At 37.3% G+C, this 27,962-nt stretch overlaps 1 protein-coding gene across 2 annotated transcripts in view; it reads right to left on the bottom strand.

The window, feature by feature from the left end:
• LOC110461388 (dynein heavy chain 10, axonemal-like) overlaps positions 1-27,962 on the bottom strand; it is a 73,671-nt gene that overhangs the window by 26,177 nt on the left and 19,532 nt on the right. For both annotated transcript variants that reach the window (XM_021514837.1, XM_021514838.1), the window contains 31 exons: positions 25,714-25,827; positions 25,215-25,355; positions 23,798-23,986; positions 22,951-23,111; positions 22,244-22,475; positions 20,915-21,169; positions 20,151-20,426; positions 19,743-19,845; positions 18,459-18,637; positions 17,260-17,471; positions 16,751-16,907; positions 16,183-16,416; positions 15,626-15,748; positions 14,280-14,513; positions 12,913-13,139; positions 12,229-12,498; positions 11,888-12,071; positions 10,780-10,914; positions 10,191-10,343; positions 9,463-9,798; positions 8,570-8,761; positions 7,750-7,868; positions 5,936-6,230; positions 5,176-5,433; positions 4,329-4,536; positions 3,755-4,032; positions 3,230-3,382; positions 2,316-2,641; positions 1,514-1,721; positions 834-998; positions 16-426 (listed from right to left, as the gene is read on the bottom strand). In XM_021514837.1, the coding sequence (XP_021370512.1) occupies positions 16-426; positions 834-998; positions 1,514-1,721; positions 2,316-2,641; positions 3,230-3,382; positions 3,755-4,032; positions 4,329-4,536; positions 5,176-5,433; positions 5,936-6,230; positions 7,750-7,868; positions 8,570-8,761; positions 9,463-9,798; positions 10,191-10,343; positions 10,780-10,914; positions 11,888-12,071; positions 12,229-12,498; positions 12,913-13,139; positions 14,280-14,513; positions 15,626-15,748; positions 16,183-16,416; positions 16,751-16,907; positions 17,260-17,471; positions 18,459-18,637; positions 19,743-19,845; positions 20,151-20,426; positions 20,915-21,169; positions 22,244-22,475; positions 22,951-23,111; positions 23,798-23,986; positions 25,215-25,355; positions 25,714-25,827 (6,528 nt within the window). The remainder of the gene's footprint in view (positions 1-15; positions 427-833; positions 999-1,513; positions 1,722-2,315; positions 2,642-3,229; positions 3,383-3,754; positions 4,033-4,328; positions 4,537-5,175; positions 5,434-5,935; positions 6,231-7,749; positions 7,869-8,569; positions 8,762-9,462; positions 9,799-10,190; positions 10,344-10,779; positions 10,915-11,887; positions 12,072-12,228; positions 12,499-12,912; positions 13,140-14,279; positions 14,514-15,625; positions 15,749-16,182; positions 16,417-16,750; positions 16,908-17,259; positions 17,472-18,458; positions 18,638-19,742; positions 19,846-20,150; positions 20,427-20,914; positions 21,170-22,243; positions 22,476-22,950; positions 23,112-23,797; positions 23,987-25,214; positions 25,356-25,713; positions 25,828-27,962) is intronic.

Raw genomic sequence — 27,962 nt, 5'->3', positions numbered from 1 at the left:
CACAGCACAACGTACCTGTCCAATGATAGCCTCTTTCTCATCGTCTTGGTAGAGGGCCGGTACCATGCCTGAGGTGAGCATGTTGTTAATGAGCTCCAGGAAGCCCTCCTCTACCACGTGTTGATCTGTGAACAGGAACACCATCTTTTTGTTCTCAATTCCGAGTTTGTTGTATAGAATTTTCAAGTCCTCTCGGAACGACTGCTCGCTGTAGCCTCGGCTGAGCGTAATTTCGAATACCTCACAACCAGCTGTGTAGGAAGCAAGTTTACACAGACTCTGTTTGCCACTGCCTCCAACACCCACAAGTAAGGCGTGGCCATTGTCCATACGAATTACACGGTGCACACGCGTCAGATGCTCCAGTGCATCCTCAAACAGTACAAGTCTCATTGCAGTGTTACTTTCATTGTATTCCTCCAAAATCTGGAATGAAAACAGCAATGCTACCTTAATTTGAAGTAATAAACTAAACCAAGTTAACAATGAAACTATATTTCAAGCTACCAGAAATGGGAGATAAGAATTGATGTTCTACAGCCCCTTGATGTATGTAATCATTAGGTTATGAAATAGAATTTATAACTGACCAATAATCTGGGCTGTGAAATTGTTTCAAACAGCAGATGTCTTGGGATAGATTTATAAGTACAAAGAAAAATTATTTGTATATCTCTTATAGATACAACCCTTTGATATTTTTAATAGATAAATCTAGTAAAAAAAATAAAAATCTGATTGGACATTTTTACATGACTCCAGACTCCTTAAAGACAATAATAGAAGCATGACCCTGACCTCCTTAAAGACAATAAAAGAAGCATGACCCTGACCTCCTTAAAGAGTGCCTGTGAGGCATCGTAGTCCTGTATGTCCTCGTAAAGTCGCGGCTCACTGTCCTCCAAAGCTGTACGATAATCTCCAAACAGGATGGGGTCCTTCATTACCATGTCCACATAGCTCTTGTAGTTATCTTCTACAAGTGTCTGTAATGATTTCTGTAATAACAAACACATCCTGTACAATTCTTGTTTTTTTATATATTTTAACTCATTCAACCCTGAAATTTTATAATGAACTCTTCCAACCTTTAAATTGGAAGAGTTCAAATGTGAATGAGTTAATTTATACTTTAATTTCTAGCAAATCTTACCTTCATTTCTGTAGTTTAAATCCAAAATATATTTAGTATAATGACAATAGACCATTATCATTTACTTGAATTTGATCCTTAGCTGAAAGGAAGTGATAGCATCGTATTTCTTGGAAGATTGGTGACCTTTCTGCCACCCACCAGGGAACCAAACAGGATTTCTTGTTAGATGAGCGACTTAGATAGGAATCCAAGTTTCTGTTATCTATGTGCATTAAAACACCTCAGCAAAAATCAGAAATATGACCAGCAATATCTGCTACAGGAGATTCTTACTTCAGCTGCGACTTAAACAAAATGAGCATTTATGACTTAATAAAATGTGCGCGGGGTTCGGACCAAGAGTAACGTCACACTTACCATGACATTGGCTTTGTCGGTGTCGCTGATGAGTCGGTCAGAAATTACTCTCATGCATTCATTCCTCCAGACACGCACAAACTTGTCTGGTTTGCTGAAGCGGTCGGGTGTGGTGAGACACAAACCCTGATAAATACGTGACAAGTCACGCAGGTTAAAGATGTAATGGAACTTAGATGGAGTTGGGGGGAGGTCCTTTACCACCGTGCTGAAAACAAAACGCTATTATCTGAATAATAGTTTAAATATCAAATCTCAAAGTTGTCAATATTATTGCAAATATAACTTATATATATATTTAAGAATGCAGTTTCCTGGAGGTACTGTGTATTGGGATTTTTTTGTCCAGTTAAACCTTCGCTTTTCACCTGAAAATTCCATATTCAACGAGTGTTACTGTTAATTTCACTCTTCCAGAAAATTTGGTAAGATTTCTTCAACTGATGAGATTGGTTTACCTCAATCTAATTAAAATTATATCTTCACATCGCTCCCGTTTACTGATATGTCACGTTGAAGATCTTCAACACGACATATCAGTAAACGGGAGCGATGTGAAGATATAAGTTTAGATAGATTGGGTTTACCTAACATTTTTTTTTTACCTGTACAGATTTGTTTATCTGTGAAGATCTTTTTACCTATAATGATTTCTTTACTTGTTATTTTTTTTACCTGTAAACAGTTGTTTTCAATACCTGTAAAGTTTTGTTAGATTTATTCAAGTGGTAAGATTTGTTTACCTTATCATTTTTGTTTACCTGTCCTAATCATTTTTGTTTACCTGTACAGATTTGTTTACCTGTAAAGACTCATGGTCATCTTGGTGATAGTGGACACACAGTCCTGAATCTCCTTAGCGAAAGGCTGGCAGTGACCAACAAGGATGGAGTTGTAGATCAAGTACAGAGACTCGTCTGAGGGGAATGTCATGTTGAACACACAGAAAAGGGAGACAAATCTTGGGTCTGTCTCATTACGACCGCCACCAGCGATACCCATAGCTGCAATATAGCCAATGTCCTTCATGTTCTTCCAGTTGAGATCCTTGCCCCGGTCATAGGCGCCTCCTTTCTCTAGTAGAAGTTTCAACAGCGCAACAGGTTGCTGAGTGCCATATGTGTCCACCTATAAACAAGGTCAGAGGTCAGAGGTCACAATCACGTATCTGTGATAGAGTCAAAGCCCTTTAATATACATTGTACTGTGTATGTGTGCAGAAAAGTCACTAAGATAGTAATTTCTTTACAGTATTTCCTGATATGACCCGATTATAAGTAAAATTGGTTCAACATGGAGGCTAGCATGCAGTTTCTATCGGCATATGGCTTTAACTACTGAAATGATGCAGCAAAAATTGTATATTGGTCAACCCCATTCAAGGAATTCTGTCGGATTATGAGGCCATTTGTATTAAATGACAACTTTACTAACTTCCTATTGCAGTTATTTTAGCTTAATCTGATCCTGTATGAAGAGACCACTGCAATAAGAGACCTCTTTATAGAATTCCTGGGCCGTATTCATGAAACCGTTTTCATGCTTAAGAATAGGTTTTGTGCTCATTCCTGAAGGTCTCTAAATATAGGTTATTCTTTCACCCCTAAAGTCACATTTAAACCTTACCAAATCAAAGACTGGGCAAGTCCAGTTCAGATATGTAGGGGCGAATGAGCTAATGCTAAAGGTATCAGAAGATCTTAGGACTTTCCTTACCTGAGGCATGTTCATGTCGTCAATGAAGATGAGCAGCCTCTTGCCTGGTGGGGGTCCATAGGTGTCCTTGGTCCTCTTTTCTACGTTTGCCTCCAAGTTACGCTGCACATCAAAGGATGTTGTACGACTGGAGAAGTTCATGTTCAGCAACAACTGGAATATTTAAAAGGCTAAGTTAGATGAAATTGTCAAATCTTATTTATTCAAATACAGTAAACCTCATTATAATGCCCCTCGTTTCATTAATTGCCACATCATTTACTGCGAACATATTTCAATGTCCCTTTTTCTTGTTTTCTGAAGAATTCCTTGATACATGACCCTCAATTTATCGCCAAACCCCTTTATAATGCCATTTTGTTCTGAATAAATGGTGGCAGTATAACGAGGTTTTGAATATTAACTATAGATTTGGTAGAAAGAAATTCTGAAGAGACGCCATCATGCATCAAAATAAAATGTTTTTAGTATATCTTAGAATACGTAATTATAATGTTTAAAATTTCTCCCAAAAGACAAGCTTACATGTGTTTCTGAGTCCATGGTTCTGAGGAAGTTGGCAGTAGTAGCTGACTTAGACGTACCGGTCTCGCCGATCAAGACAACGGGATGTTTAATACCGACCATGAGCTCCAGCAGCCAAGTAGTGCGCACAGTGTCAACAGTAGGGACCAGGATCTCATTGTATTTCTTCTCTGGGGCATGGATGTAAGTTGGGACTTTTTTGGTCCAAGCTTCCCATTTCTTTTCCTCCGCGTCATAGAAATACTCATACAGGGTTGGCTGAGTGGTAGGGATTTCACCTGTAACATCAAACATAAGCTTCACTATATACATTTCTTATTTGCAAAAGCTTAAAAATAAAGAATAAAGTTTGATCTGTTTTTATTCAAGTTAAATTTTTACTTATCAACAAAACATTTTGAACATTTTGTTTCGCTCCTTCATTTTTGAAGACTGTATATCACTCACAGTTTCAAGCATTATCTATATTTCAGCACGTTATCTTTTAACAGATTGCCACACCCAAAAAACAATATACAGGAACTTTATCGGCCATATGTAATTGTCAGAAATATTTCAGCAACCAATGACATACCTAAGCCTGCCTGTGTTTTACCCTCGTCCACAACCTGTGTGAGGGAAGCCAGATTCTTGACTTGGGCGTCAAACTTAATGCGACCATCTTCCAGAAGAGCTGCGCCTATAGACCAATACAGTGCCTGGAGGAAGTACGCCTCTAACTCGTCAGACTCCAGGTTCTCCTTCACCAAAAGGGCGTCTAGCATGTTACTTAGCTGAGTCACCTAGAACAGAAGGAATTGGGTATCTAATTACCGTTATATAGAAAGGGTAGTCTGTTACACGCCAAATGAAAACAAGCGAACGGAAGCTTCATGGGACACTTTTTTCATTCAATCTGTGCAAGAACGTGAATGCAGGGTTTTTGCCAGCTATATTAGGAAAGGGCCCCTAAGAAGGAATTGGGAAAATATCATCGACATTTGGCAAAAATTGGGAAATTTGGAAAAAAATAAACCTGCAGTACTAGTGTGATTAGCCAAAAGTTTTTCCCTAGCTGTTTCTTACAGAAATATATATATCAATACATAAACACATCAATTTTCAGTGTTTTTGTTTATTCAATTTCAAATTATCATTATTTCTGTATCTTGAATGCTCCTCTTTGGATGGTAAACACTTTGAATGTTGCACATATAACAACTGGAAACTTGTAAAACATGCTTTTTAATCCAATTGGGAAAATAAAGACGGAAATTGGGAAAATACAGGGTCATTTTTCATTTGGGAATGGGTCCCTGCACCCGACCCTATAAACACCTGGCACTGTCCCTTGAGTGTGAAATACCTATCATCTTAACAAGTCTATGGGTAATCTGGCAGTGGTTTATTTGTCCTAAGAGAAATCATTAACGAGCCCTTACCAGGTTGAGGTTAGTCAGAGGTATAATTGTCTTCATCTTATCTCCCAGTTTGCCGTCCATGACACCCTCAATCACCATGTCTATGAGTGAAGGAACATATTTATCATATAGTCGCTTCATCTCGTCTCTCTCTGTCTTGCTCGGCCGAGTGTTCATCCATTTGGTCCAGAAGGGGTCAAAGCCGAGGTTCTTTGGGTCGACGTACACCATTCCACACCTGGACACAGTGGCAGGGGAGGCGTATTGTAAGTCAGACACCTGCAATAAATAAAGCGACATTGATTTAAAAAAAAAGATTATATAGCTATCAACACCATCTATCATATTGGGATGAATAATACTAATATGAACCTCTTTCACCGACATATGGACTTGAATGTGTTATGCAACCTTCCATCTAATTATAACAGGCATGTTTACAAAGTTTCCTCAGAAAATCAGAAAGCACTCAGTCCAATTCACAATTATATGACCTTTGACTCCATGCCATGATTTCGATCTTTAGGATATGAACTTGTTTGTGATGCGACACATTCCCTGTTTATGATTCACATAAGTGAGAATTCCGTAAGAAAATTTGAAAGCTAGCAGAAGTGCTATATGTTATTCCTTTGCAAGTGTAGATGAATGAGCTCAATCATGGCCGAGTTATATACATATTACAGTTATCTATCCATTCATAAGTAACTGTTGACAACGAAAAACAATATATTTGATTACAGTGCTTTGATATATTGCCTGAATCTAGACGAATCCTTACCTCAAATAACATGGCACAATGTTTCTGTAGACGAATCCTTTCACCGTTGGCCAGAGTCAACAAACGATTGTCGTCCATGACAGAGTTCATATTTTCCACCCAGAGGGCGTCAACATCGCCATCAAACACAATATACTTGCGCTCTTTCTTGTCCGTGGGTCTGTTGATATCTCGGAAGATATTTGAGAGGAGACCATCAGTCCAGTCACGAGTGACGGGGTCGAGGATACCGTAGAGCTCTATCACACTACGATCCTTGGGATTGATGACAAACAGCTTGGTAGTCGTTCCCAGTCTATAGAAACACACAGAATATATATATATATATATCTTGTTTTATCTAATGGTAAATCACCTGTAAACACACATACCAGTTATATATTTTTTCACCTTAGTATTTGTGATTGGCTTGAAACAACTTTCAGGAGCATTTGAATTTTCCGAAGACTGGTAATAGATACATACTGTTTACATTATTTACATCTCTTGTTCTGTGTCCTACTTATTATTCTTAATACTTTTGAACTATTGGTAAACTAAATATCCTGAGAAAATGAACATATATTTCTCGTATCTCAGTGACTCACGGAACATACATCTTGGGTCTTTTGGTGATGTGCAATTTTTTAAAATAACTATTTTAATAATGGATTTTTTTTTTAACTAATTCAGGGAAAGAAATTTAGCTGCATGTTGCCATAAATTGTGAAAAATTATTATACAAAATTGAAAATATGCTTCGCCCCATTTTCTGAAGACAGATTTCTCATCGGGCTGTCAATAGGATTTGATTCCTTTTCAAACATGAAGGTATTCTTCAATATACAGTCCAACTTCGCTATCCTTAACTCTTATAACTTGAAGACCCTTTTAAACTTTAATTCTTTGATCGAGGCTAAAACTCTTCTTTATCTTAGAAATAGAAACTCTGATAAATAATCCTTCAATATATAGCAAATTTTATCATTTATGAACTAATCAGAATGTTTTTAATTAATTAAGACCCCGAAACAAATTCATGTTTGGGGACTTCTTGTTTTTACTCCGTTTTTTATCATTATTCTTCCTCTTCTTCTTGATTTTTCGTCATAAAATTTTGTCCGCACATTTACTCAGTCACTGTACGTTGGATTCCAATAAAACTACACATGAGTATTGGGGCGTGCGCCTAGATGTGCAAGACACCCTTTTTTAACAGCTCTGCATCCAAGATGGCCACCACGGCCTCTGATTTATTAACACATTTAAAGGTGTACGCCAAGGTGATGCCACTGGTCCCTCTTTATCTCCAATATTGCTTAAGCTTGGTATGTAAGTATATTATGGCACTGTCAACTCTACCCCGACACCTGTTTTGCATCTTTGCGACTATTGGGGCAGTTTGGTGGACTTCTGTAATGGTCCCAGTTACAATTAGCACTTGTTATTAATATCATTCTTTTATTTTTGAAAATTTAAAAAAATTTGAACGCTTGAAATATTCATATTATATATACTTTTCTATGAATTTTAGTTTTAATCATTTCATTAGTGGTTATTTTTTTTCTGAAAATGCTATCTTAAGAAAATACATGACAGGTTTTAGGGAGAGAGGTAACTGGTATATTGAAGTTTCAAATGATAACCCTGAATTCCCCCTTTTTTCGTTTGATTAAATATAATAGAAAAATAGAATGCGAAGCGATGGGTAGTTCCTACAACATATATCAAAATCTTTATGCATGAAATAATATTGATAAACACTTTGGAAGTGTAATAGAAACATTTTTTTTTTTTATTTCTACAAGTTTATTAACGAAATAGATCACACTTACTTTGTCTGCGACTGTGACAACGTGTTGATGACGACAGATTTACCTCCCCCTGTAGGACCGACAATCATGGTTGTGTGTCGGGTCATCATGGTCTCGTACAGCTGTACCACTTTGTCGACCTGTCGGGTAAAACTCACTCTAGTTATCCCTCATGACTGCTTATTTAATGGACTTGTCATATAGTTTCCATAATTTATTTTTCAAGTTTTGAATAAATAGATTGAAGAGAATTTCCTACACACTTTGTGAATAATTAACAGAATCTATCACCCACGTGTGAAGTAGACAGAATCTCAAACCAAACGTAGGATTTTTGAATTTTTAGCATCAACGCTTTGCCGAGTGCTTTACTTCAAATATCTTAGCCTGAGGATGAGATTTTTCTAACTGCATCACACAGAAGTGATAAATTATTTTTCTTCCACTTTCCTTCTGTAACATCAGTTGTAATTGCGGATTGCCATCATGAAGGGTGCATGAAATATGTGGCAAAATTGATTACCTACCCTGGTAACCCTGCCTAAAGTGATGACATATAATGGCAACAATTTCACAATAATAGCGCTTATGAGCTGTCTTTCCCTTTGTAAAAAAAGACAGGTTTATCTTTTCTCTAACAGAAATGCATCTCTGAAAATGTGGGAGAAATTATTGACCTTTTAAAGCAAAGTAAGTCTTTCTTCCAATTACCAAGCATATTTGCTATGATGCTATTGACTAGCGTGATACAAAAACTGAGCCGCAAATAAACCTGGTTATCCGTGTATTGCAGAGTTTATTTGTAAATTGACCTAATTTACAACTTTTGTGACTAACTCACCTGTATAGGAAGCATGACGTAACCATTATCAGCGAGTACTGCTTCAACTGCGTCGTTAAAGTTGGGGTAACGAACACGGGGGCAGTCAAGACCGGGGAACAGATCTCCAATGAGACCCAGGAACAGTGGGACGTCCTCAAACACGAACTTGGGCAGGTTCATGTCTCTCAGCGCTCTCATTAGCACCACATCCTGGAGATACAGAAACACCTTACTGGCTAACTGTACAGACATATACCTAGCGAATTCCACTAAAGAATATTGAACAATGAACATATCATTGACAACACGTACAGGTTCAGAAATTGAAATTAAAATCTATAATATTGAGTTTTTAGATGCTGTAGTTTGCCTGGTGATTTTATCCAATTGAATATTTCTTTGTTTGTCAATTAAATTTCCGTGTTAATGTAAGGTACTTTTTTCACATCAATATATAAGTTGTAATTTTCAATGTTTTCATAACCAACCGACCTTGATTATACTTTGAAACAGAGACAAATTTAACTAATAAAAGTTTGATTAATTAATAAAATGTAAGTAGTGTTATTTAGGAAAAAAATATGGACTTAAAATGTGTCATAAGTTTGACACATCGAGAAATTCGAATCTTTGAAGTTCGATTTATGGAAGTTTGACTGTATAGTGAAATACCAATTGGTAAATATAACTGGCCCGCCAAAATCTATGAAGTCCCTTAATCAAGTCTCAAAACATTTGTAACATTTTGTTTAACATGAGTAGTTATTCATTTTACCATGTAGACAATCTTTTTTAACCTGTTTAAACATTTAACACCATTTGGTCCTCTCCTCCTCTTTCAAATACTGAGATATGAATCAAACACTGTCAATACTCTAGACATGTTGACCCACCCATACTGTATTACTTACCTCTGGGAGTTCTGCTGAGCTTCTCTTCAGCTCACCAGCCATGACAAGGACAGATTTGAGGGCACGCAGACCAAAATCGTAGTGGTACTGCTTTGACAATTGTTCCTTCGCCAGTTTGTACAGCACTGTCATCTTTTTGGCGAGGACCTTGGCGTGTAAGAATCCCTCAGAAAACAACATGATCTCGCAGATCTGCTGAAGATCAGGCACGATTACGACCACGGGACGGAACAAAGCCTTCACAGACTCCGGCAGCTCGGTACGACCAGCATAACCTGGGTTCATGGTGATGAACATTCCCACCCGAAGGTCAAGGTTAATTTCTTGACCTTCAAACTACAAAAGTAGGTCAGAGGTCACTCAGACATTGAAGCAATTGTTCAACTGGTCTATCTTTGATTAAGTGCATTGGTTTTACATGATTGGGCAACATCATTCATTTTTGTTGATTCCTAAGGAAACTTTTTAATATGACTCATTTTGCAAATTTGAAATCATGGTTTCAAAATCAAAGTTAACGTTATTCAAATGATATGATTTTGAAAATTATTCTTTCAGCAAATATTAAATTTTAATTTTTTTTAATAGGCATATTGACCAATAAATAAAGAATTCATCAGGTAAAGATTAAACAGAATTCAATTGCAACTATCTAAGACAATTAAAAACTGAACAAAAGAATTAATAAATACACATTTTTTGGAGTAGGGATCAAAGAGCAGACTTACGTGAAACTTTTTGAGTTTCAGGATGAGTCCGTTCTGGATTGTCTTCAGCTGGGTAGAAATGACGGACAGTACTGACACGTCAATTCTGTTGAACTCGTCAAAACAACCCCAAGCTCCACACTGACACAGACCTGAGAAGATTTTACCCACAGCCTACAACAGAAACAATAAACAATTAAAATACAATTTTAATAAATTTTATACATGATGTTATTGATTGATTCATTTGATGTTATGTGTTCAGTATATAAATAGTCCCTATGCAATGTTTGTAAACAGTGGAGGGGGTTGGGGTTCAGGAGGGGAAAAGGTCACGCGCATTGATCAGCTGGTTATATAAACCGATTACGCAGCATCAGCTCACTACAACCGCTTCAGACATCGCCTACAACCACAAAGATTAATGTGGGGTGGGTTACCTTAATGTTTAACAACTAATGTGGGATGGGTTACATTAATCTTTAACGACTGATGTGGGATGTGTTACCTTAATCTTTAACACCTACTTTGGGGTGGGTTACCTAAATGTTTAACAACTAATGTGGGGTGGGTTATCTTAATGATTAAAAACTAAGGTGGGGTGGGTTACCTTAAAGTCCATGCCTTCTCCACAGTTGGTTACAACACACAGTAGACCCAGGGCCTTGGCAAGATCCTTGACTGTCTCGGTTTTACCAGTACCAGCTGGGCCAGCTGGAGCACCACCTAGGTTCATGGACAACGCCTGTGGAATGAACATTATCGTTTAATGACTATTATGTTGTGCATTTTGATAAAAAAAAGCAAAATTAAAACTATATTTCACAAAACATAACACAAAACTTTGATTACTGTGTTCCTCATTCAGCTAAGAATGTATGGGATTCTAAAATTAAATCTGATAGGAATGGTATATATCTGGTGAATACGATAGCAAAGTTTGCAAAACAAAACAAAATATATCAGAAATTGCCATTTTTGTTCTGGCAGAATTATAATTACGAGTAGTGCGAGATATCTTTGTCATCTAAAAGTTTTTAAGAAACAAAAAAAAATATAAAAATGTAATAGATTTTCAAGAAATTTGAATGATGAACAAGAATTACCCGTAATTATGTGTCGCCTGTCCCGCTTTGTCAATATAATAAGCATTTGACATAGTACTTAGGATATATTTAAGAGAAGTTTCAAGTTATTACTGATACAGGAAACGGACCTAAATGCAAAATCATAACATTGATTTTTTTTTACGTCCAGAAATTTCAGGTTTTTATCCGAAAAAGTGCAGAAATCAATGAAATGCTTTTAGTGTAGTAGGCTCTACTACCCATGATACATGTATGATTGAGGTTTGGTTGGTTTGGTTGGTGTAGCTCTTATACTTTGTCAGAAAGAGCCTAATATGCAAGAGCTAAACGCAAAACCTTAAGGTTGATTTTTTTTTAAGTCCAGAAATTTGAGGTTTTTACCAAAAAAAATCAGAAATCAATGAAAAGTTTTTAGTGCAGTAGGCTCCACTACCACTGCTACATCTATGATCGAGGTTTTGTTGGTGTAGCTTTGTCAGAAACAGAGCTAAACGCAAAACCTTAACATTGTTGAAGACGCCGTCAGAAAAGCAGCGCCTATGTGTCTTTCCGACATCCGTCGTAGGCGACACAAAAACGAATGTCGTTTCCAAGATTTAAAACGTTTTGCCACCCTTGTTGGGTGTTTACCTGAGTGAGTGTGAGGTAGATTCTGTCAGTCAGTGGGGTGATGACCAGTCTACCATTGAGACCCATGTACTCGTAACCATAGCCGAAATCTCCTGTACACTGTCGGACCACCAGCTCATCTGGCTCCTTCTCCCAATAAAATCTCAGCTGGCTCTCCCACTCAAACTCCTTGGCATCCATAATACTGGAAATTGAAATTAAAAGCTTCATTTATTATTTTCTAATTGAATTTATTTCATAAGAGTACGAAGTTAAAAACACTGACCTCATAGTTTCAAAAAATACACTGTTCAGTTCAGTCTAGTTAATTGTTCACAATACAATCATACGACAATACATACCTGTCCCGGACAAAGCCGTCGATGATGTCACGAGCATGCACATCAATGATAAGTACAGAGTTGAACTTGGCACGATCATTTTTCGACAGAGGTGAGCGAATCTGTACCACCACCTCGTTGATTTGTTTGTGTTGCTGTTTGGCGTAGTCCTTCATGGCAGTCTTCTGACCTTTCTTGACCTTGTTGAATGTGTCTTCGACCTCCCACGTCCACCAGACCTGGTTACCGGCCAGACATATCATACCTTGGTATCCCAACATCCAGTCCACTCTAAAAGCACAAGTTATTTGGTGTTTTTTTGTAAAAATTCAGCCAAGCATTTTCGTGTCATCATAAACAGTGTCAGTTAACAGACAGGAACAATTAAGAATTGACAAGAATGAAAGTATGCAGCTTATCCTTCAATGGTTGTTAAATTACCAAAAATCACTTTGGTGAAAACAAGAAGAAGGAAACTGTAGCAACGTAAAAACTACAAAAAGTTAAAGTGATCAAGTCCAGTCGTAATAAGGAAGAATACATATATATGATATGGTCAATGACTTCTAAAACAGAAGATATCACAATCACACAATGCTTAATTAGATATTGATTATCAAATTTCATTTGTACTTGATTTGATGCAAAGTAACACCCTTTGAAGTGAAAACAGAATTTTTCCCTTCCACAAGGAATGAGACGTACCTGTTATTTTCATCTTCTCCGTAGAAGAAGACAGCTTCCTTTGTGATAAGACGATTGGTGGATCTCATTTCTTCTAGAACGGCTGTCATCCAGTCTTCTACACGACCTTCGGCTGGAACGCTTGTGCGGAATTCCATCACTTCATTTTCCGCAGAGTTCATTGCTGTGGCAAGTGTCTCGTTGCTACCGCCCTCTTGGAATCTCAGAGAGGCAATATTGTCGTACATCTATAGAATAACCAATGATAAATGCAATTGATTTATAAGCTATCTGAGGGAATCTTACCAGAATTCCAGTTTCCAGAGTAGACAGGGTCTGAATTGGACACAGTACTGGTTTACAGTAAAATAAGACAGGAAATTCTGAGGACCACACATCAAAGCTGCTACGGATAGAAGTTCGGATTAGACAGGGACCACATCTAGACAGGTTACAGGTGTAGACAGGTATAGAATTTAGACCCCAAGCTAAAGCCCTGTGTACTGCCCAAAGAAGTTTTTACCAAAATAATACTTGTACCCTCAAAGAATATGATATTAAATGATTATGAAGTCACAAAATACATAGCTCATAAGAAGATTATACAGACAATTATTTATCGAAGAATTTGTTGAACTTTACTTGGTTTTATTAGCTTGACAAGTGTCTAGGCTACAGTTCAACTTTACCCTTTACACTAAGTGGACCGGGAATGTCATTCTTTTGAAATAAAGGGACAGTCATGTGACTAGAAAATTTATCACTCCGACAATTCCCGACCTTATCGTCAAGTTTTCTGGAATATGTATAACCATGCTTGTGAGAGCAAGCTTAAAGATATTATTGTACCAAGTACCCAGGTCCCTACGTGGTCACCAGCGTTACTGTGGTCACGTTTTCCAAGTGCTTCTGTTCAAAGTCAAACCCAAACTATATCAATTTTAAGTCTGGTCCTCTACCAAATGAGCTAAAAGAAAATTTCCACAATCAGAATACCTGGGGACTAGGTGTTTCACTACCGTGGCATGTCATCACAGGCTTACTAGAATACCTTGACGACATACTGTATATCAGAAAATGTTTGCCATAGTTTAATTTTTTGCCTTTTTTACCCTCCGTAGCGCGGGCAAATTAATCATTACAGCAAACTTTAACACCCTTTCACCACTGTAGACAATAATGGACTCATCCATATCAATGCATGGTAGATTCTACTAAAGTTACATAGGGGTAAAAGGGTTAATAAACATAAAATAATATACATAGTAATTAAATGTGAAGGGCAAAATTCATACAGGGCAAATATGGATTTTTACCAGCAAAGGGCGAAGGTTTGACTGGGCGAAACTTTTCAGCTATACAGTACTGTCTACATCATTACTACCTACCTTGATGATGTGTTCCTGTACACAACTTGGATCACTGCTACCCAGAATGCTCAGCAATTCATCGTCTGAGATGAAGAAGAAACGTGGGAAGGCATTACGTTTGGAGTCGAGGTAGTCGTTCAGCGACTTCTGGCACTTTTCCAGGCCCATGCTGAGGCTCTCCAGGTCCTGGAGACGGTTAGGAGCGTGGCAGGCGATCTTAATGGTCGGCGTCTTGTGAGTGTCCGTCATTATCTGTCCACAACAAATATCGTCCATTGAAAAAATACTTTATATGATTTGGGGAATATAAAATAATACAATAACGGATTATTGTCATCAATAACTTACTTTAAAAGCCAAATGACATGAGGATCAACTCATGATAACAGAACCGGAATTGTTGGTGACTAAGATAGCTCAGTTACATAAGAGACTTTCCACAACTTTAGCTATAATCCATTTTTTGTCCGTTGTATTTTGCCTCTCCTAGTATACCTGTGGTTCAGCCCCTTGAACATTTTCAACTTAAATAATTTCAGTAACTATCAGAAAGAATTAGATTGATACATAAGAGACTGTCCAGAAATTATTGTACCCAGCATAGCAGTGCATCTGTTGGGAGTCAAACATGGGTATATCGATTATGCCCAGTCGTCTACCAAATAAGCTAAAAGAATATTTCCACAATCAGAGTAACAAGGGACTAGATGTTACTCAAATTTATTTATTTGACAATCATATATGAAGCAAGCTATAAACTTTTATCACATAATCGGCCTTTTATCCAGTGAATTCGCTCGTGTAATATTTTTACATATGTCACAAGTGTAATATACCCTGGAGCGTTTCATTGGCTGTGCCAGTCAGAAATCGATTGTGACGTCATTATATGGACAATGACGTGAAGTCATAAATTGTGAATGGCGCAACAAAATGGCTGTCTCCGTTTGATTAAGTCCTCTACATTTTGGCTTTAAAACCTGTCAAAATTCAAAATGTAAGTTTTCTAAGTTATGTGATAAAAAGTATCTTAAATTTGTTTTCATTTCATATGAGCTTTTATAAAAACTCGTCTCAAAGTTTAAATTACTCCTAAGACTCGTTTCATAAAATCTCATATGAAATGAAAACTCATTTAAGATCCTACATATATCGATCACTTTTGTTGGCCCAGATTGAAGTGCTCACAGAGTGAAATATGGGAGGAAACCAGAGTACCCAGAGAAAACCACATGGTCGGGCAGGTTACCCCATGCCTTTTCTAACCACTCGGGGGAATCCAACCCTGAGCACCTTAGTGAAAGTCGGATGCACTAACTACTGGTCAAACCACCCGTCCAGCCACTTTTCTGATGTGAATTTACCTTTTTGAATGTCTTATCAATCTGGTCGAACTTCTTCGCCTCCTCCGGCAGCTGTGAGCGGATGTCTCCGCCAATGAAGATCCCCTCTAGATACATCCACTTCCTCTGGACCACCATCCACACCTACAACACACAGAACAACCATTAATTATAAAAACATTGCATACAATTCTTCATTGTGATTCCATGGCTGAAGTCAGCTTTCATTACAAAACTACTAGTTGTATTGTATAAGAAAACCTGCTCAAACTAGTTAATTGTGTGCATAAAAATGTATTCAAGAAGTTCTATTTCAGTAAGGATCACTATAGAGATAACACAGACTGCCTTAGAATCAAGTTAACCAAGTAAAATCAGAAATTAGACATAATTGAGTTATCTTATCCTTTTTCACCTGTAATTTTTTCCCAGCAATAATCAATGTGGAACTTTTATAATAGAGTAATATCTTCTAGAACTGGGACCAGGTGAGCTAGAAAAGGGTGATAAGTACGAGAGAGGAACTGTATTTTTTGTACGACTGGTGAAAGAACTTTTCTTTACTGTTTTCAACTTACATCTAAAACTTCAGAAACCAGAGACAAACTTTTCTCCCAGTTCTGGACAGAGTTAGCAAATGGACCAATGAAACGTGAGGCAGCCATACTCTGCAGATTCATGGCACTGTCGTCAAGGTTTTGGAGGACGTCGTCAATGGCCCCCAAGATGAAGCCTCGGTTTGAAGTCCCTTTCATGTATGGGACAATGGTGAACTTCATATTACTCCACATCTCTTCAACTTCTTTAACACCCTACAAAGCGGAGAACAAACAAATAATTGTTTAGATATGATATTCAATAAATTCTAATAAAAAACTCTTGATCAATCATTCAATGGATTCAGAAATGAAGTCTGTTCGGAGGTGTTATGTCCCCGCAACTGCCAGGGTCGTACGAGTACGGATGAATATACCAAACCCTGCACAATTCTGAAGTCTTGTAATGTTGAGTGAGCTTTATTTTCCTTATAATGTTTAGTGAGCTTTATTTTGGCTATATCTTTAACAATTTACATGTCCGACTGAAAAGTTTGGTTCCCATAGTGGTGCCCAGTATATCAACAAGATTTATTGGCAATTTACTGACCTTTTCTATGCCCATTTCCTTGCTGGCTGCTGTTACGATCTCTATAATGGTTTCCTGGAAGCGCTGCAGCTCCATAGCGAATACATTAGCCAAAGTAAAAGTTTCTGGGTTGATGTCAAACTTCTGACCAGTCTTGTTCATCAACTCCTTCCAATGGCTGGAGAATGGAGGGATATGTTATGTTAAAATTACTATCTAACCACACTTTTCATTTCTCTTATCGTAACTATATATAGTACATTTATTCTTTTTCACATCAACACTTGATCTTTAAGTTGAAACATATCCAATTATTCAATAATTAAGCAGAAATTAAACAATTTATTGAAACAAAGTGTTATCATTCATAAACACAATACATTTTATTCTTTTTTGGAAAAATATAACTTCTAGGAAAATTTGTTCATATTTTCATTCATTTATATTATAGTGACATTGATTTTGTTCATTGGGAGGAAGAAAAAATTAAGAAGAATTTTGTTTCATTATAAACATGACAATAATCTTACCGTTCTCGGAGTGCTTCATGCTTGAGATCTACAAACAGGGGGAGAGAATCCCGGAATTCCTTCATCTTTGATTCGAGGGCACGAGCGGCTTGTAGAGACTTAACGTCCCGTGGCATCTTCCGGAGTTGTTTGAGGAAGCCCTCGATTCCGTCCTGTAGCACCTGGACGTTGAGGTTTGACCACAGAGTCTCGGACCATCCCTCTCTTGCAGCCTACAACACACAACAAAATATCTATAGACAATCTAAGGTAAATACACAACAAAATATCTATAGACAATCTAAGGTAAATTTCACAACAAAATATCTATAGACAATTAAAGGTAAATACACAACAAAATATCTATAGACAATCTTAGGTAAATTTCACAACAAAATATCTATAGACAATCTAAGGTAAATACACAACAAAGTATCTATAGACAATCTAAGGTAAATACACAACAAAATATCTATAGACAATCTAAGGTAAATACACAACAAAGTATCTATAGACAATCTAAGGTAAATTTCAATGTAATTGTGTCTTAACATCCAAACAGCTTTCATCTTAAGTACAATGAAATAAGGCGAAGTATAGCAGGGCAAACTGCAGTCCTTCATTAGTTCACTTTATCACCCCAAATGTTTAAAACTAAACTTGCTCAGTCTTGATTTGGTAAGGTTCAAATGTGACTTGAGGGGTAAACGGGTTAACAGACAACATTAAACTTTGGGAATGATATTGTTTGTGTTTACTCTCATATCAGGACAATTACTATAAATAGATGTGTTTATAAGGAGGGCTAACTTTGTTCAGATATCAAAATACAGGTCACAGTAACCTAATGTTTGGTGTGCAACAATTTATTTATTAACTCATCCATCTCTGAAATTTCATAATGAACTATTAAAAGATTTGAATTGGAAGAGTTCAAAAGTGCCTTCAGGGGTGAATGAGTTAAAGATATACTTGCATAACGAATTTGGTAAATCCATGTGAAAGAGCATAGGAGATAAACCCCTGACAATTTTGGGACAAAAGTTAGCAAAACTATGGACGGAGAAAGAGACGGACAGAATGTTAACTTGGTAGGGAACTTTATACCAATCGTAATATCATTAGGTCCATGTCATAATTCCCAATCATTCTATTTTTTCAATAGGAAATTATGGTTACAAGATCCTTTAAAAATGACAAAAAGTCCCTGGGAAACCAACCGTTTGTTCCTCGTAGAGTGAATAGACCATCTCCAAACCCTTCATCTGTTTCTGGACTTCCAGCAGGTCTGGGTACATAGTGATCGGCAGGTCAAACAGCTTCTCAGCGTTGGCTAGTTCCTGTCGGTCAGCCTCGTACTGGGCAACATCTCCACGGAATGACTTCATCAACTCCATACCTGGTTTAAGTAACCAATCAAACAACTTTAAAATTTATATTCCAGTAAATCCCTGAAATGTTAAGAAAATTTAAGAAAACATTTGAACTTTGCAGAATGTTCATACTTCCTTATCCTGTTTAAAAATAAGAATTTTATTGACTGATTCTAAAATAATTTTAAATTGTCAATATGAAAATATATCCTTCATTAAATATTTGCCACAGTACTGGTTGAGTTAATTTTAAGGAGTAGATCACCCTCTTACTTGGACAAATCTTTTACAACCCTCGTAGTTTTCCTTACACTAGTCAGATAACTGAAATATTTTTCCTCAATCCAATGAGTTTTATTTTCTTCAATGAATCTTAAGGTACTGCAAAACCCGTCTTATCTGACCCCTGGGTATAAGGGAAATCGGTCTAGTCCAAAATACTGTACTTTCATTTCTAATGAAAACTGTTCGATAAGACTGATGTATTTTGACATCTGACCAATTCAATATGAGTCCAACAACAGGTTTCACTGTACAGCTGTTATTAAATTATGTAAAGTTGTTAAATTTTGTGGGGTTAAAATTTCGAGAATTTGTGTCTGGAACTTATTCGCGGGGGGTTTCATTTCGTGAATCAGTCTATTTCAGTCTTTTTGTTTATATATTTTTATTTTAACTGTTATTTTTTTTATATAGTCTTTCTTTCAACATAAAGTTTTAACCTAGTAGCCTCAGTTCAACTGATATCACAGACGTGTGAAGCGTGGGTCTCAAAAAATATTCACGAGGGTTTTAACTTTGTGACTTTTAACGATTTCGCAAAATCAAAACCCTCTTGAATATAAGCAACTATACAGTAATTTTTTTATAAATCTTTTTAAGAAAGATATTAACACAATTTATTTTAACATTAAACACTACTTCAAAGATTAACTGACAACTGAACCACAAACTGAAAACTGATCGTGATTGACATTTTGTTCACTGATTACAGGAAATCCTTATATCAGAAGTTGAAACTCTTGCTTCAGCATCCATTGTGAAAGTATGCTGACAGCAGGGTACACATTTTAAACTTTTTTAATATCATAATTGACCAATTTTGTAATTTTGTACACATTTTTGTCATACCTTTGTCAAGATTTGTACCAACAGCTCCAGGCCCTTTCTCATAAAAGCCGGTGGCAAATTCCTCAAGGTCTTTCTTGAAGTCTTTAATCTGGTCTTGGGTTATCTTAACAAGGAAAATATGTTTTTCTTTTTTAAACTCTTTTCTTTCTTGTAAATACATTATTTAAAACACAGACACCTACAAAATTACATTCAGGAAACATCTTTTAAGTCATAAAATGGACAATGATTTTGAAATAATAAAGATAATTTATTTAACATTTTCAAAATGCATTATTTATCAAATTATACTTAATTTACAAAACAGTTATCTTAAACATTCACTAGTCAAAATATAATACATTACATTTCCATTCAAATACTTTTTTATCTGTGTCAGAACTGGAGAAGTAATGACGAAGTAGCTACCTCTGTAAACCTCTTCTTCACCATGAAGAGGCTTGCGTCGATGTTCTTGGACTTCCAGACGAGGTCGTCCCAGATTTGTGGAAGGTTCCATTGAATTTCTTTCTCCTCGTCCGTCACCTCAATATCATACATAGACAGTGTCCTGTACCGCTCCTGAATGTCACGGATCTTACCTTCCACTTCCAAGGATATTGTTTTAATGTCAGAAATTGTTGTCAGCACAAACTTAAGGTCCTCTAAACTACTAGGGGTCGATTCAAGGTCGTCCGATTTATCCTGATGAAGAAATGATGAGAAAAAGGATTTTTATTTGATATTACTCAAAATATCAACAACACATCAATTTACTTTCATTGATTTTTTTTTAAAGGAAACATTGTAATTATACTGAATTAAAGTGAAATCAGGTATTAGTATTGAATATTAATATTAATATTAATAAAAATATTACTGACACAATTTTGAATTAATATTTAAGCAATAATATTTAACCACAATTTGTGTTTATTAGCAGCTTATCTTACTTTTCTCTCAAAAATATTTAATTTTATGACAGCTTATAAATATATGAGATTCTAACATCAGGCATCATAGATAGAATTATGAAATTGTAATGGAACCTTTCAATGAAGTTATTGGTATCAGAGCAAATTATTTTATACTAATTAATCATTCCTGGTAAACCCCATAGGACAAAATATTTGAATTTTACGTACAAATCTACTGCACGTATAAAGAAAAGAGACAAAGTGTCTAAAGCTTACGTCTAGATTGTCCCTAAGGCTGTAGAGGGCCTCTTTAGAGGAATCACGAAGAATCTTCCCAAGGTGTGAAATCCATTGTTTGGCATGGTCCTTCACTGATGATGCCAGGGGCCCCATGTGGAGGCGGATACATTCCTGATCCTTGACTAGCGGCAGCCCTTCTACCTCATCGATTGTCTTGTAGTAATACTGGAGTTTGTCGTCAAATGCCACCACACTAGGGCCTTTCTGGTACCATTTGTCAGCAATGGTTTGCTGTAATGAAGAGCAATCAAATAAGCAACCACAATATTATCGTAATACAACAAAGCCAGAAACTACATATTTTGGGAATTCGAAGCATAATTTCGGAGCAAATATAAAATTGTAAATGAAAAAATCTGCAAAAATATTCGTAAAATGATTTAAATTTCAAGCATTTCACTGACTAAGATTTATGTTGATCATAAAAACAAGCAGTCTTAGCTTGGTAATAATTTCATTGGTATTTTAAAATAATACAAGTACACTTACTCTATCTCTGACCTTTTTGGTTTCTCAGTTTTAAAAGACTGAATAAAATATCCAACCATTTTTCATAACTGTTACCTTTTATTTCCAACTTGCTGACGAGTCGTTCCAGGAGAAACACAGAAATACTAATTTAAATAAACTTTGAAACATGTCTTTGTTTAAAACTATTAGAACACACTCACCCAAACGTCATATTCCTTGTACATTAAGAATGTTAATGACACTTATTTTCACTTTTCATAAACTGGAGAATTAGTTCTAGAGTTAATATCTCTCCAATTTAATTATTTCTATTTTCCTGGGACAACCCAGCGAGTGTTATTAAACAAGAAAGGAATTGAGAAAATTAGTTAGATATTTCTTTCACAACCAACAAAATTACACATGCCTAGATATGTAACGTGCAGGTAGAAATGTGAATTGGTAATTTTAACATTTTGTTTTGTTCGATCAAATTATATCAAAACAATCTGCATCTATAAAAATGCTTGAATGTTTATAAAATAAACATATGCCCCCATTCCTGCATTGCTGGTTTTAAAGCTAAAACACACAATCTTATCAAGTCAGTGAAGCAAAAAATCTAGGTCACAGTGACCTACATTTGACATATTAGTGTAGTATTCCTCAAGATGTATCCAGGTGTGAAATTTGACAAGTGCTGGACTTCTAGACATAGAGGAGAATAATATAGAGCTAAACCTCTAACCAAAGATCTCGTAAAGATGAAAGAGGCAAACACGTTATTGGTCTTCTACTATGTTGCATGGGCATAAAACAATTCATATACCCAATATTTAAAATATTTAAACATACCTTGTCCACTTTCCATATACTGCGATATTTCTTCCATCGGTTGAGGTAGCGTGTCATGTTGGTGAGAGTATTTTTAATATTGTTCTGGATGCCCTGTACATAGTCGATCACATCAGGGCTAACAGAAATGTCTGTGAAGAAACTAAACACATAGGGTTCGTCCTCACCCTCCACCTTCTGAGGTGGGGTTTCTATACACGTTCCGTTCATCCACCGTAGGAACATCTTTGTCCTATTTACAAAAAAAATGAACAAAATTATACTGACTGAACTTGATACCATACACCTATTTGACAATCTATTTAATAATTTGTAGCTAAGTGTATTTAACATTTTTTTAAAGGAAGTTGATTATTATATGCAATTTACATGTTAATATTTAAAATAATTACAAATACAAAACAGTTTTTCATGGACAAGTTATATGATAGCTGAACTCTGAAACTGACTAAATATAAATCTTAATGCTGCTTAGAAAATTTGGTTATTATCTCTTATAAATGCATTATAAAATTCTTCTGGAACAAAATGTTTTTCAAATTTCATGATTAGTTTCAAATCTTATATTAACAGATACATACATGTATTCCAAAAAAGCAGGTCTTAATCTTCAGCCTTAACCCTTATAACCTGTATATCTCAATCGAATTTCCTTGACTTGACAAGCAGAGAATTAATGTAGATATTGATTGACTAGAAGACCTTACCCCTCTACACAGTCACGGACACACTGGAGAGTTAGTTTGTACACTTCGTTGGCCTGAGGGTGGAGCACTACGTCTGGTGGGGCTAGGAGAGTCTCCACCTGGAATAACGGTCGATCGGATCTCAAGGCCGTTTCAAACCGACGTAGGTTGTTCAGGGTCAACTATTTGATAAAAAATAATGTTTATATTAGCAAAAATGATTATGAATTATGCCAAACTTTTAAAAACAGATCATCTAATCAATATTGATATCTAATTTTGTATTGCATATTTAAAAAGTAAATACAGAAGTACTCATAATTTATAAACCAATTATTAAAGTAGAAAAATGCATTATAAGATCGTGTAATTTGTGAACTGTTTCCTCAATAGGCTTTATTATTTGTGTTAAAGTAACATAAAACAGTAAATTAATTTTCACAGGTAACCATTCCTAATATGAACCCCAGCTTCTTACAATTTGCAGTACCCATTAATGATTATAGTGAGAGAATATTTACCCCATTTAATTAACATGACAAAATCATTTAGGGCGAGCTGTATGTTAATTCTTCATGCATTTCTAATGGTTTCAAATTTGTCTTCAATAAATTAACAAAGTCAAAATCCTTTAACTGAGGTGACCATTTTTCAAGTGCATACGCCAGGAATCCAACCCAGGACAACAGATTAACAGTCCAGCACCCTGGTGATTAAATGATTAAGTATCAAGTGACTAGATGGTTCCATCATCACTATGACATATACATGACTATATATTCCAGTTAAACTCTTTTTGCTTGGAGACACATATCAGACTAACGAAGCCATAGCACACCTATATAATGATTCAAGCTGAAATGTTTACCTTGCTGAGTGCCTCGTAGACTTTGCGTTCCCAGTAGGCGTAATACTGACTGAGTTTGGGCGATCGCCCTGAGTTGGTATGTACAACTAATCCCTCCATCTTGGTCAGTAGGGGTCCGATGGCACGATACTTTCTGGCCAGAACCTCGAAGTCCTTAGATCGTTCCTTCTCCACATGTTCATAGTACTCCTGCAGGATTCAATAGATCAATCTAACATTTTTCCTCTCCATATGTGCTGAGGCAATATCTAGCTGTCTTTGCACCAATTATAGCTATTATTTTCAGATATTGAAATGTAGGTCACTATTTTCCTCCCCATATGTGTTCAGGCAATATTTAGTTCCCTTTTCACCAATTATAGCTATTGTTTTCAGATATTGAAATTTTCACGGTAATTTTACTTTCAATTATCCAAGTGCCAGTGCAATCAAGCATTTTAACATATCATAAACATTCTGACGATAAATAATTTGAAAAAGAACAAAAACATCTATCCATTAATATCAATTGTTTCACCAATTATGCAACGGAGTATAACATAAATTTTGGCCAACTTATATTTTTAGTTTTACTTCGTAAAATCTCTAACCCATGTATTGGTTTCAATCTACACAATTTCTATTTTCCCATATTAAACTACATTTTTCCTAATGAACACTCACCATGTACCAAACATGTTTGAGTTTAGAAGGATTTATAATACAAGTAAAAACTACACAAGCAGGAGAGATTGCAGCATTAACCCTTTCACCCCTATGTAACTTTATTAGACTCTACCATGCATTGGTCTGGATGAGTCCATTTCGGTCTACAGTGGTGAAAGGGTTAATATTGCACATTTATTTCCATTGTAGTAGGGTGATATGAAGGTTTGAGGTGAATCACATTTCTCGAGAGCAAATTTTATCTTACTTTTCATGTTACTTTTATTTTATTGAAAAAAATAAAATAACCATACAACATTTTACAACATTTCGCCAAAGGGGATTAACTCTGCAAACACCAAACGTGAGACATCGGTCGGGGCACACATGCTGCTGGGCGATATGATGTTTTGTTTACTGATAATGTGATGTGCTTATATTAATAAGACACACTACAAAATAAATGCATCATGATAATATTTACAGGCAGAAAAGCATTAGACTGTGTAATCCCTCGAGGTCTTTATTACTGTAGAATCATATATTTTCGTGGGGTTAAAATTTCGTGGTTTTCAAATACTAGCCTGTTTCAAGGACATTATATTTCGCTGATTTCTGATTTTGCCCTATCTATATTATACCAAATATATGTTTTAGTGGCGATTTAATTTCGTGGATTTTTGTTATCCACAAACTAAACGAAATTTAATGTCCCACGAACATTTATGATTTTACAGTAGGGAACTACTATGTACCAGGAAATTTTCTTTACCTTGCAACTTGGCAGCATGTCGGGGTACTTTGGTACCGGTCCTTTGTACAGGTTAGCGTTCTCAATCATCACCAATCTCTGGTTGATGTCTTTGGCATTCTTCTGGATCTGATTTACCAGGGATTCAAATTTGGCAATAGCCTGAAAAAAGAAAAAAAATATCTCTTATATTTCTGAGAGATTGTGCTAATTCAAATTTCAATCTTAAACAGTATTTGCTGACCTTGAAAGAGTTTATGATAGTTTCCATTTTTAATTAAATTTACTTGTACTAAGTTAACGAAGGTATAAGGATTTATAAAAGCTCATGTACGGCATTTCACTAAAATAGTAATAAATCACTCTATAATCTATATTCTGTGCCATTCTGACTCGATAATTGCCAAAATAAGACACAGTTATAATAAAAATTTTGGTTAATGAAAATATTTCTTGGCTGCAGCCATTACAGATTCATTATACATATACTAGGACGTTCAAAAGTGCCAAAAAAACTCACGGCTCCTGATTTGAGGACAAAGTCGTTGATACCGAGCGAATTCCAGTTGAGACGCTTGGATCCAGGCCTGATGACACGACGTAGGTCCCGCATGTGGTCCTCCAACAGGTTGCTCTGAGAAATAAATTGTTTAAATTTCAAAAGTTTATAATTGTTAGGGGGAATGAGGATAAGTATACAAGCAGATCTGGCAAAAAACACTGACAGCAGTGGTAGTTATTGTACTTAAACTTACATCTGCGGGGTCAAGGGAGGACAGAAGTGTGTGGTAGGTATTGTACTTACCTCTGCGGGGTCGAAGGAGGACAGAAGTGTGTGGTAGGTATTGTACATACCTCTGCAGGGTCGAGGGAGGACACCAGTGTGTGGTAGGTATTGTACTTACCTCTGTACCTCTGCGGGGTCGAGGGAGGACAGAAGTGTGTGGTAAGTATTGTACTTACATCTGCAGGGTCGAGGGAGGACAGAAGTGTGTGGTAGGTATTGTAGTTACCTCTGCAGGGTCGAGGGAGGACAGAAGTGTGTACAGAAGTGTGTGGTAGGTATTGTACTTATCTCTGTACCTCTGCGGGGTCGAGGGAGGACAGACGTGTATGGTAGGTATTGTACTTACCTCTGCGGGTTCGAGGGAGGACAGAAGTGTGTGGTAGTTATTGTACTTACCTCTGCGGGGTAGAGGGAGGACAGAAGTGTGTGGTAGGTATTGTCCTTACCTCTGCGGGGTCGAGGAAGGACAGAAGTGTGTGGTAGGTATTGGACTTTCCTCTGCGGGGTCGAGGGAGGACAGAAGAGTGTGGTAGCGTTCCAACATATGCTTCGTATTGTACTTACCTCTGCGGGGTCGAGGGCGGACAGAAGTGTGTGGTAGGTATTGTAGTTACCTCTGCAGGGTCGAGGGAGGACAGAAGTGGGTGGTAGGTATTGTACTTACCTCTGCGGGTTCGAGGGAGGACAGAAGTGTGTGGTAGGGATTGTACTTACGTCTGCGGGGTCGAGGAAATACCTCTGCAGGGTCGAGGGAGGACAACAGTGTGTGGTAGGTATTGTGCTTACCTCTGTACCTCTGCGGGGTCGAGGGAGGACTGAAGTGTGTGGTAAGTATTGTACATACCTCTGCAGGGTCGAGGGAGGACACCAGTGTGTGGTAGGGATTGTACTTACCTCTGGGGGGTCGAGGGAGGGCAGAAGTGTGTGGTAGGGATTGTACTTATCTCTGCGTGGTCGAGGGAGGACAGAAGTGTGTGGTAAGTATTGTACATACCTCTGCAGGGTCGAGGGAGGACACCAGTGTGTGGCAGGTATTGTACTTACCTCTGAAGGGTCGAGGGAGGACAGAATTGTGTGGTAGGTATTGTACTTACCTCTGCGAGGGCGAGGGAGGACAGAAGTGTGTGGTAGGCATTGTACTTACCTCTGCGGGGTCGAGGGAGGAAAGAAGTGTGTGGTAGGTATTGTACTTACCTCCGCAGGGTCGAAGGAGGACAGAAGTGTGTGGTAGGTATTGGACTTTCCTCTGCGGGGTCGAGGGAGGACAGAAGTGGGTGGTAGGCATTGTACTTACCTCTGCGGGGTCGAGGAAGGACAGAAGTGTGTGGTAGGTATTGGACTTACCTCTGCGGGGTCGAGGGAGGACACAAGTGTGTGGTAGGTATTGTACTTACCACTGCGGGGTCGAGGGAGGACAGAAGCGTGTGGTAGGTATTGTACTTACCTCTGAAGGGTCGAGGGAGGCCAGAAGTGTGTGGTAGGTATTGTACTTACATCTCCGGGGTCGAGGGAGGACAGACGTGTATGGTAGGTATTGTACTTACCTCTGCGGGGCCGAGGGAGGACAGACGTGTATGGTAGGTATTGTACTTACCTCTGCGGGGGCGAGGGAGGACAGAAGTGTGTGGTAGGCATTGTACTTACCTCTGCGGGGTCGAGGAAGGACAGAAGTGTGTGGTAGGTATTGGACTTACCTCTGCGGGGTCGAGGGAGGAAAGAAGTGTGTGGTAGGTATTGTACTTACGTCTGCGGGGTCGAGGAAATACCTCTGCAGGGTCGAGGGAGGACAACAGTGTGTGGTAGGTATTGTGCTTACCTCTGTACCTCTGCGGGGTCGAGGGAGGACAGACGTGTGTGGTAGGTATTGTACTTACCTCTGAAGGGTCGAGGGAGGACAGAATTGTGTGGTAGGTATTGTACTTACCTCTGAAGGGTCGAGGGAGGACAGAATTGTGTGGTAGGTATTGTACTTACCTCTGCAG

This window comes from Mizuhopecten yessoensis, unplaced genomic scaffold, assembly GCF_002113885.1.
Source record: "Mizuhopecten yessoensis strain PY_sf001 unplaced genomic scaffold, ASM211388v2 scaffold10603, whole genome shotgun sequence".
Taxonomy (NCBI): domain Eukaryota; kingdom Metazoa; phylum Mollusca; class Bivalvia; order Pectinida; family Pectinidae; genus Mizuhopecten; species Mizuhopecten yessoensis.
The sequence above is the reverse complement of the archived record's forward strand: the minus strand, read 5'-3'. Positions and strand labels throughout refer to the sequence as shown.